Source organism: Mus pahari, chromosome 23 (assembly GCF_900095145.1).
Source record: "Mus pahari chromosome 23, PAHARI_EIJ_v1.1, whole genome shotgun sequence".
NCBI lineage: Eukaryota > Metazoa > Chordata > Mammalia > Rodentia > Muridae > Mus > Mus pahari.
The window spans coordinates 32726838-32737771 of NC_034612.1; the positions used below are offsets into that span (position 1 = coordinate 32726838).

The 10934-nt window shown below is 48.5% G+C and overlaps 1 protein-coding gene and 1 pseudogene across 1 annotated transcript in view; one reads left to right on the forward strand and one right to left on the reverse strand.

The window, feature by feature from the left end:
* Positions 1 to 804: 804 nt before the first annotated feature.
* Positions 805 to 2225, reverse strand: LOC110312956 (annotated as a pseudogene).
* A 2229-nt stretch (positions 2226 to 4454) lies between these two features.
* Positions 4455 to 10934, forward strand: part of Wipi2 (WD repeat domain, phosphoinositide interacting 2) — a 39546-nt gene continuing 33066 nt past the window's right edge. The window contains exon 1 of the mRNA XM_021222492.1: positions 4455 to 4740. Within this exon, the coding sequence (XP_021078151.1) occupies positions 4667 to 4740 (74 nt within the window). The 5' untranslated portion in view covers positions 4455 to 4666. The remainder of the gene's footprint in view (positions 4741 to 10934) is intronic.

The window sequence follows — 10934 nt, forward strand, 5'->3', positions numbered from 1 at the left end:
GCCTGCCCTATCCAGTAGAGCTTTGTTGTCCTGTTACTAGGGTAACTCCACTGAACTCTTCTTCTATGTGCGCATCTGTGTACTAGGGGAAGCTTCTACAGGAATGAGTTACCATATGGCTTTTCCTAAAATCTTTAGCATTAGTTGACCCTCCCCATATTCCCTCCTCTATGCCGAATGCCCATCCCCCACCCATTTAACCCTTCCTTCTCCGTTATTCCCCTTTACCTCTTTATACCACTACATTTGATCTCCGCTTCCATGAAAGCCCCCACCCATGGCACCTTCCTAATCTCCTAACTTCTGTGGGTATTCCAAATGAAACACACATGCCTAAAGATTCTAAGCTAACATCCACAAATGGGAGAAAACCTGGGGTGTTTGTCCCTGGGGTCTGGGTGACTTCCCTTCGAATAATGATTTCTGGCTCCATCCGTTGACCTGTGAGCCACATTTCACCTTTCTTACCAGTTGATTACTGCCCATTGTGTAAACGCACCACATTCTCATCTGTTTATTAGCAAGCTCAGGAGTGGGAGAGGTGAGGCATGCAGTTGATCTATTTCCAGCTTTCTGAGGAAACTTCATGCTGATTTTCACGGTGGTTGTGCCATTGGCAACTCCCACCAGCAGCAAGTAAACATTCTCCTTTCCCCACATTCGTGGGGGGGAAATCTTAGCCTCAGTTCTGACTGAGGGTAAGAGGAAATCTCAGAGTTTTAATTTGCATTTCCCTGATGGCTCAGGATGTTGAACTTTTTGTTTGTTTGTTTGTTTTTGTTTTTCTTTCTTTTTTTTTTTTTATGTTCCAAATGTGATGGGTTTATTTTACTCCGATGCAAAACCAAAGCTCTCACTAGAGCCGAGACTGATATAACAAAAGGCCATGGAAAAGTGGACTGGGACATGCAGGCCGAGGTGTACAGACGGGGGAGGCAGGTCACTGCCTTTAACATGACACTACGCTGTTGCTGAGGAACATATTTAAATTAACTCTGCAGAACTCAGCTGAAATGTGGCACAAACATGACAATTTCCAGGCATGCCTTCCAGGACCTCCCGTTGGATGGATCCGTAATCTCTAGACCTCAGTGTGGGAAGAATTACGATTCTTTGGAAGAATAAAAAGTTCACACTTTTGAAATTTCACAGAATTTTAAGGCCAAAACATAGTGGGTTCATTTCTCTTCATTTCCAGGGAAAATTGATACTCTACTCAAAAACCACATTAAGCCTCCAGTTCAAATCCCAACCCAACCTTGTGGCCTCCCGCACTGAAGTCCTCTCCATCTATTAAAGCTGACAGCGTCAGTGACCCCTGGCTGGAGGGTCTGTGTGTAGCCCAGGCCAATTAAGCCAGCGATGCTTACTTTGGCAGATAGAGAAGTTCTACAATCCAGCTTATATTTAGCAGCGATGCCAAAACGAGTGTTGTTGCTGCCAGCTGTCCACGCCAGGTTTATTGACGTTTCAATCTTCTCGTTAACTTTCTGGTAGATAGAGCCTCCAAACGCAGTGCCATCATTCACATGAGTATGCAGCTGGAAGTCCGCAGCCTTGTAACCAAGAGCGAAATTATTCTGAGACGGTTTGGATTTGGCTGTGCCAAAACTCACCTGATAGCCAGCCAGCCAACCATCAAAGGCCAACACAGCCCAGCCATAGATGGTCGGTCCAGAAAAATCTCTATCAACATTACCGCCGAGACTAAAACAATCCCGTCTATAGGAGGCCTTTAATTTTCCACTCTTCTTTCCTGTGTTTGGTACAAATATGGTATTAAGAGTCAGTTTCAACCCTTCAGCCAACTTATTCTCCCAAGAGATTTCTGTCCCGAGAGTGTTGTCTGTATTCCACTTTTGGGTGAAGGTGAGCCCATAGTTGCAGACTTTATATTTGGTCTCTAGGTTGCCTGATGCTTTCCCTGTATCAGTATAAGCATGACCTGAAGTAGAAAATTCCACTCCACTACAAGACTTGGTTTTCAGATCTATTTTGACCACGCCAAACCCCTTTGTTAAAGACATCCTTGGCAGCCTTTCCTAGGTCGCAGTAAGTTGGTGTGTTACACATATCTACAACCCGAGGGTGGGCCTGTCCCGCTCCACCAAGGCAATGCTGAAGGTCTTCTCCAACCAACGCTGTCTGCCATCTGCACCTACGCGACCTCGCTCCCCGTAGCGCCTGTGCACCTGCGCTCCCCTTACCCCCTAGCGCCTGTTTTTGTTTTTCGAAACCTCTGTGTAGCTCTGGCTGTCCTGGAACTCACTTTGTAGACCAGGCTGGCCTCGAACTCAGAAATCCGCCTGCCTCTGCCTCCCCAGTGCCGGGATTAAAGGCATGCACCACTATGCCCGGCCATGCCCCATCTTTATTTTTGTTTTTGTTTTTGCTTTTTTCGAGACAGGGTTTCTCTGTGTATCCCTGGCTGTCCTGGAACTCACTCTGTAGACCAGGCTGGCCTCGAACTCAGAAATTCACCTGTCTCTGCCTCCCGAGTGCTGGGATTAAAGGTGTGCGCCACCACACCCGGCTTCATGCCCCATTTTTAAATTGGGTTATTTTTCTTCAGTCTTTGTATATTCTTGATAGTAATCCTCTGTCAGGTATGTAGCTTCTAAACGTTGTTTACCAGTTCCGAAGGGTTCCTCTTCATTCAAATGATGATGCCCTTTGTGGTAAAGAAGTTTGTTAGTCTCGTGAGGTTCCAGTTATTGTTAGTCTTAATGCCTAGGTTACTGGGGTCCTGTTCAGAAAATCTTTCCTTGTGCCAACAATATTAATTGGATTTAAGGCCTGGTCCACAAAATGAAACCCATATCCAGCACCATTGTCAAGGCTAAGAACCTGTGGGCAGATGGGACACAGATTTTAGGGGAGGCCCTACCACCACTAGTCTGCCGAATGGACATAGTATTAAAGTGACCCCTGATTGTTACATCTATAGATAAATGCATCTCTCAGCTCTCATCAGAAAAGCTTCTATTTGCAGAAGATGGTGATTGACACAGAGGCCCACAACAAGCCACATATATACCACACCCCTCCTCCCAGCGATCAAGGACTGCTGCACAAGCGTCTGAAAGACACTGGATACCGTCAAGGAAACGGTGTTTTCTGGACATAGCAGGGCAGCTACACACATGAACTCATAGTGGAATATACCAGACCTGTGCAAGCCAAGCCAGACACAATCTCATCATGCGTCAGAGAGATGGGCATGAAGCCTCATTCCTAGATAAGCTCTTGTTAACTGGTAGCTGCTGGGAACTGGGAATCAGTTTTCTTCAAGGTACGTATGGGCTCTGATAGGTTGACAACACTCCGGTGGAAGGCAATATCCAAATGGTGAGGTTGAATATGATCAAAAAGCTTTGCATGATATTCTTAAAGAATTCATTAAAAAAAAAAAAAAAAAAGAAAAGAAAAAGAAAAGCTGGGAATCATAGCACATTTAATTCCAGCACCAGAGGGCAGAGGACAGAGGGCAGAGGACAGAGGGCGGATGGCCGAGGGCAGTAGATTTCTATGCGTTGAAGGTTAAGATGGTGAGTTCCAGAGGAGCCGAGGTCTCCAAAGGCCCAAACAAACCATTTTAAAGGCTACTGTAAGCAAGCGTGGTGGTGCATCTCCGTAATCTTTTAAGAGGTAAAGGCAGGAAGACCAGGAATTCAAGGTCAACCTCAGCTACAGAGTCCAAAGCTAGTCGAAGATAGAGGAGACCCGATCTCAAAAAGACAACAAACAAAACAAAAACACGAAACAGGAAGGGTGGGAAAGTGGGCGCCACCTTTGCCCCCGTGGCTGTCCTAACAGAGTTCGACTTTGCTCCCCGCTTAACTGTCCTCGAGGGCAGCACGCCGCTCAGGGACCACCAGCCTCTTGCCTAGAGGTTCAGTTCTAACAGCACAGAACAAGTCTCGCTCTTCTCCAGGACCTTCGCCAACCAGGGCATTTCCATCCCCTTGAGGGGAAGAAGTGAAAGGAAAGAAGGGAAGGAGCGGGAAGGAGAGAAAGGTGCTTCCCATAGACTGTTGCACGGATTAATACATTTAAAGTAGAATCCTGTCCCATGGACCGTGACCGCACGCGCCTTGGAGAAGTCATTTCCAGTCTCAGATCCAACCCTTGGCAAATCGTCTGCAGTTCTGAGCCTCGCTTTTCCAATCTGCAAAACGGTCGTGCGACTTTCTCTTCGAGCAACGCGGTGCGCACTTAAGTCCCTAGAACAGTGATCAGCGACCCAGGACCAACGAGGTGACTCGCCGCGCGCAGACAGCAAGCCCCCGCCCACTCCCCGCCACGCGCAGGCGCGCCCACCAGCGCACTTTTACGCATGCGCAGTCGACCGGAAACCTCCCGCGGACGCCCGCGGCGAAGAGGCGGGGCCTACGCAACGGGCCTGCGCCGTACGCCGCCGTGCGTCGCGAGGGTGGGCGGGACCGCGCAAGCGCGCAGCCCGTCCCGGCTCTGGAGCATAAACAAGAGTGGGGACGGGATGAGGCGGCAGTTGGTCCCCGCGCGGCGAGAGGCGGCGAGCGGGGCGACCTGCCGGGCCGGACGTCGATCCCGAGTGTAGCGTGCTCCCGCGGGCCTCCCGAGTCGAGCCGCGCGCGCTCCCGCCAAGGGAGGGGGGGGTGTCCGAGGCCGTCGCGCGCTCGCAGCCATGAACCTGGCGAGCCAGAGCGGAGAGGCCGGCGCCGGCCAGCTGCTGTTCGCCAACTTCAACCAGGATAACACGTAAGGCCGGGCTCGATCGGGCGCGGGGCCGAGGCCAGGGCTGGGTCAGCCTGAGGGGTATGGGCGGGGGGCGTGCTGAGCCCGCGCGGCCGCTCGAGCGCTGCTGCGTCCTGGGCCGGGGGAGGTGATGGAACTCGGGGTGCCCCCATCCACCTGTCCTGAGACCTCGCCTCTCGCAAAGTTGGGGAGGAACTGTGCACGCCGGGTTTGCGCCTGTCACCCGGACTCGGTTTTGCGGCCGTCCGTCCTGGGCCTCGCCCGCCTCCCTCTTTTATACATCTGTATCCTCTGCTTCTATCGCTTTTCATGGCTTTTCTTTTTTCTGCTTGCTTATTTCTTCTCTGCCGTCCTTTCTGGCAAGTAACTTGGTCTCCTCCAAACAAGTACCAAACGGCAGTAGTAACCCAGGCCTTCGATCTGAGACTTTGTCCTCAAGGGGTCTGGGAGCTTCAAAAGGGGGTGAGGTGGGCTATTCCTGGGGTTAAAAAAAGAACCTTCGTACCGGTCCACTGTTTTACCAGACTGAACTGCTATAGTTCCCGATCTGGTTCTTCAAGGCTGCCTCGTTGGCATACCTGGAAGGTAGGTAATAGATGAGGTTTCTGATGAAGGATGGATGAGTTATGGGACTGGAAGGGAGAAGAGCCATCTTGGGAAGTGAGTAAGAGGAAGTGATGTAAGAGGAGGAGGAATGGGTCACTTGGCATCACACTAAGTAGTTGGTCGCTACTGGCACAATAGCATTAGCAAGGCAGGGACTGAGGCGCTTGTTTTTCCTCAATTAAAAGTTAGATTGGAGACCGGCAAGGACCTGTGTGGAGGGAGGTAAGCAACAGGTGCTCAGTTGGACCTTCAGACGATCTCGAGGAGGAGCTGTCCTGAGATTGGGACCAGCAACAAATGAGACCGTGAAGTTCAGAAAGGGCTAGAGTCTGCCAGTTGGCTAATAGTGGGATGGGGCAGGTGTAGGTTCTCGTCCCCTGAGGTCGCTCTCCTGGTGTTCTTTCTGTTGTATCATATTGGGCCTTTTCTACATGAGAACAGAATGCAAAGACACTGAGTCTAGAAGTAATAGTGGACCTGGGCACTGGAGAGATGGTTCAGTGGATAAAGCACTTGTCACACAACCCTGAAGTCCAGAGCTGGGATCCCAGCACCCATAGAAAAGCTAGGCAGCTGTCTGTAATCCCAGCAGATCCCTGGCTAGTTAGTGAGCAGGGTCAGTGAGCTCTGGGGTTCAGGGAAGAGACCCTACTTTGGTAAATAAAGAGAGACACCTGGCCTAAACCACTGACCTCCACACGAGTGTATGTACACTGGCAGGTGTACCCCTCACACGTTCAGGCTGCTAAAGATTGTGTCGTGTCCTAAAGCCAGCACAACAAAGGCTACAGGGACAACCTGTTGCAATTTGCCTAGTGAATAAGCAGGCTCCATGCAGGTGGGAGGAAAGAATTTCTAATAGTAGTGACTTGACTTCTGAACCATTAGGGTTTGAGGATCATTAGGAAATTATAATATTACAAGGCTTTACTTATTTTGAGATACCCTTCCCTCAGCCCTGAACCCACTAGTTTATGAAGTTAGTACTTAAAAACAAGACTTGTTATGTCATTTTTTTTTTTACTTGCCAAAGAGATTTAGAAACCTACGTTGGAAGGAATTGTAGGTTAGAGCTATGCAGGGAGTTCAGTGCAGTGACATGACTTAGAGCACACGTGAACACAAGCTTGGTGACAGACACCTTTAATCCAGTGCTGGGAGACAGAGGCAGGAGGATCCAAGGCCAGCTTGGGATTAAAGGCATGTGCCACCATGCCCAGCTCAGAATTTTTTTTAAAAAAAAGAGGAATGATTAATTCCAGCACTTGGGAGGCAGAGGCAGGCGGATTTCTGAGTTCAAGGCCAGCCTGGTCTACAGAGTGAGTTCCAGGACAGCCAGGGCAATACAGAGAAACCCTGTCAAGAGGAATGAATCTGGTGGTGGCGAACACCTTTAATCCCATTGCTTGGGAGGCAGAGTCAGGAGGATCTCTGAATCCGAGACCAGCCTGGTCTGCATAACAAATTCCCACATAGTCAGGACTGAATAGAGAAACCTTGTTTAAAGGGAGTTGGGTGGGTGGGGGAAACAACAGCGAAAACAAGGAGCTGGGGCATGAGGACTTGGGTTTGGCTCCTCAGCACCCATGTGAAAGCCAGTCAGGGGGCTGGTGAGATGGCTCAGCGGGTAAGAGCACCCGACTGCTCTTCCAGAGGTCCAGAGTTCAAATCCCAGCAACCACATGGTGGCTCACAACCATCCTTAACAAGATCTGCTCCCTCTTCTGGAGTGTCTGAAGACAGCTACAGTGTACTTACATATAATAAATAAATAAATCTTAAAAAAAAAAAAAAAAAAAAAAAAAAAAAAAAAAAAAAAAAAAAAAAAAAAAAAGAAAGCCAGTCAGGGACTATGGGGGGACAGGGCATCTCTCTGTAACTCTGGGGCCTGTGGAGGTGTAGGAACACTAGGCTGATCATCCTCAGAGCCTTCTGGCTCACCTGTCTATCCAAAGAGTGATTATCTCCAGGTTTGTAAGAGACCTTGTCTCAGATGAAAGGACGGATACAGTAAAGGAAGACGCCCAGCGCCTGGTCTGTGGCGTCCATGAACACATACATACACACAGATGTGCATGTGCAGAAATACTGTAAACATGTACCACATGGAATTTTATAAAGTTTTCAGCTGGGTATTAAACATTGTGTGGAATCCCATTTTCTGTATTCAGGGATAAATGGGGGCCACTGTACATTAAGAGCACCCATCCATTCTGTAGTAATTTCAGCCCCTCTCTTTTTTTTTTTTTTTTCTCGAGACAGGGTTTCTCTGTGTAGCTGAACTCAGAAATCCGCCTGCCTCTGCCTCCCAAGTGCTGGGATTAACGGCGTGCGCCACCACCGCCCGGCCAGTGCCTCTTTTGAAGTGCTCAAATATTTATTGAACTCCAAACTACATTAGTCTCTTTCTAGTACTAGTAATATCATTTCAGATATTGAGAGGTTTTTCCTTTTATGCGTTTTCTAAAAATGAGCCCAGTGTGTCTGTACTTTACTGTTTCTGTTTTTAAAGGAGAACAATGGTAAGGACAGGAAGAGCCGTCGATCCTGGCTGTCCCTTTCCACCTGTGCTTCTTAAAGTGGCAGGCTAATGTTGGAGCACTCTAGCTTTTCCAAGTTGAACTTAACCAGTGAATGACTGGCTTAGGGTCACTGGATTCTCACATGGACTCATCAGGACTAAGGTTTTCCAGAGGGTTTTTGGGAAGTTAGAGAGGTGGCTGTGTCTATTCTAAGCCTGTGTTCCCAGAGGGCTAGAATAAAGGAACACCCCCCACCGCATGTTAGAAGGGGTCTAAAGGTATTAACTGCTTTCTCCCACTGAACTTCCTCCATTGCCAGCCACCATTCTGAAAGGAAGGAGCTATTCTCTGTATTACCTGTGAATGGGAGGTAGATTTCAGAGCCCCTTCAGCCTTAGCTTGTCTACCTCCTGTTTGCTTTACAGAGCAGAGTTGAACAGGGGGTTGCTGCAGAGGTTACTGTAGATTACTGTAGGTGGACGATGACCCACAGAACCTGTGATGTGTCTGAGGGCAACCTGGTTCCTAGTTCTGGTGTTTCTTTTTTTTTTTTTTTTGTTTTTTGTTTTTTTCGAGACAGGGTTTCTCTGTGTAGCCCTGGCTGTCCTGGAACTCACTCTGTAGACCAGGCTGGCCTCGAACTCAGAAATCGCCTGCCTCTGCCTCCCGAGTACTGGGATTAAAGGCATGCGCCACCACACCCGGCTAGTTCTGGTATTTCTTAGGGAACGTTGTTAGCCCCCTAAAAAAAAATTGGCCAACAAAAGAGCTCTGTTTCTGACAACTCTGAAAGGCCTCAGGACTTCTGGTGCAGGTCTGCGGTGGGGACGGGCTGCTTTCTCCATGAACTTGGTCCAGCTGTGGTCTTAATAGCACCCAAGAGGCAGTCAGCTTCCTGTTTACAGTGCTGGCTTGTCCCACTCACCTACATAATCAAGTGTGACCTTGTCACGGGGAAGGTAATGACAGGGGAGGACCTTTCTGGACTGATGGCTTAGCAGCTGAGCAGATCTGCTACCCATTCTCACAGTGAAGTGGAAGTCTACCATCCACTTGAGGCTCATGTTTAAATTCAGTAACAGAGATATCATTTCAAGATGGTGATTCCTTCCCCCACAGCCTTATGAGGCAGCAAAACGATGTTGCAACAGGTTTGACTCACGGGAGGGGAAGATGAGAAAGGACTCTATGGATGTTCTGAGGAGGTCATGCACGTCAGATCCCCTTGTGCTGGAGTTACAGGCATGTGAGTTACCTGGTGTGAGTGCTGGGAAGAGAGCTCAGGTCCTCTGCGAGAACACTTGACCCCCGAGCCATCCACTCCAGCCCAAGGAAGTACATACGTCTGTTTGCTTGTGAGTGAGTCTTTTGTAGCTCAAGGCCAGCCTGGGCCTTGAACTTCTTGTGCTGCATGGCCATGGTTGGCCTTGAACTTCAGAGCTTCCTCCTGCTCTGAGTTAAGCCCAGATACTATCACACCCTAACATCTTTCTGTCTCTCTATGAAGCCTCAGTTGGCCTTGAGCTGGGGATCCTGCTCCTCCTCGCAAGTGTCCTCCATCCCTTCTGCAGTCTGTATTCCCCTCTGTCAATAGGATAACACTGGGCAACCAGGCATTGAACATGCCAGCCAGCTATATTCCTGAACCTTGGTTAACTTTTTAATAAGGCATAAACATTTATTGCTAATAGAATAAATCTCACCTCTCTCATGGTTATGCCTTTTCCATGATTATAAATGTCTGCATTTGCTATCAAGAGACCCAACCTTCCAAGGAGGTGTATATGTGAACCTGGTTATGGGTGTCTAATGAAATGTTACACTGATCTGGGACCTGAGGGCCAGTCATACCCAGCAGATGCTCTGATGTGCTGCGCCCAAGCGGACTTACAGTGTCATTTAATTTACCTTTTCCTGGTAGAATTTTTCACTTCTATTTCTTACTGACGGACAGCACAGTCAGTTTGATGTGTTTTGGCATTAAAGCTTTAGGTATGTAACACTCCCAATCCGTTCCCTGTATCTAGAACGTCAGAAAGATTGATGGAGAGCATCGCTGAGAGCCAAGCTCCCTGGGACCCAGAGTCCACTTTGATGCTTAGACAAGGCCCCCAAAGCTCACTTGTGAGCTCCAAGCAGAAAGGAAATGAGAAGCAGGGTGGTGGTCATGAGGAAAAACTGACAGCTATCTGTAAGGGTAGGATTTTGTTTGGCGGGGGGGGGGGTAATTTTTGTGCTGGATACTGAACCCAGAGCATCATCACACATGCTAACGGTTCCAGAAAATATTTTTGTAAATTATGGTCAGGGGGCTGGAGAGATGGTGGCTCAAGCAGTTAAAAGCACTTAGTGCTCTTGCAGAGGACCAAGATTTGATTCCGAGGACCCACATGGTTGCTCATGAGTCCTTTTACTTAAGTTTCAGGGGATCCAACATCCTGTTAGGCTGTTCCGGCTCCTGTATATGTCTAGTGTACATACACACATTCAGACACATTTACATAGAATTACATATGTATCTCAAATGTTGAGCATCTGATGTGAGATACACAAAACCCTGAGCCCAAAAGAATTTGCCAAATCAGGCATACTGGTTCATGTCTATCCCAGCACTTGGGACGACTGAGGCAGGGGGGTTAAAGTCCCAGGCCAGCCTCATATACTTAGTGAGATTCTGTTTCATATAAGCATAAAAACAATGTGTCCTTTGGTTTTAAGAACACGGGGGTTTCCTTTGGGAGCTGGTAAAGCTGCTCTTGTTGCAGAGGACCTATGCTCACAGCTGCCTGTCGGTTCCATCTGCAGGATGTGGCAGGTCCTCACATAGATACACATGTATAAATGACAATCCTTCTTTCAGACCACACGGGGAAATAGACAACTTAGGAATGACTTTCATCTTACTTTCTTTGTGCTTCTTTGGTATTGTGGTTGTTTTGTTTTTACTTTGAGGCAGGGACTCACTATGAGGCCAGGTTGGCTTTGAACTGATACTCCTGCTTTCCTGCTTCTACCTCCCAAGGGCCAGGGTGTTTTTTGGTTTTTCGAGACAGGGTTTCTCTGTGTAGC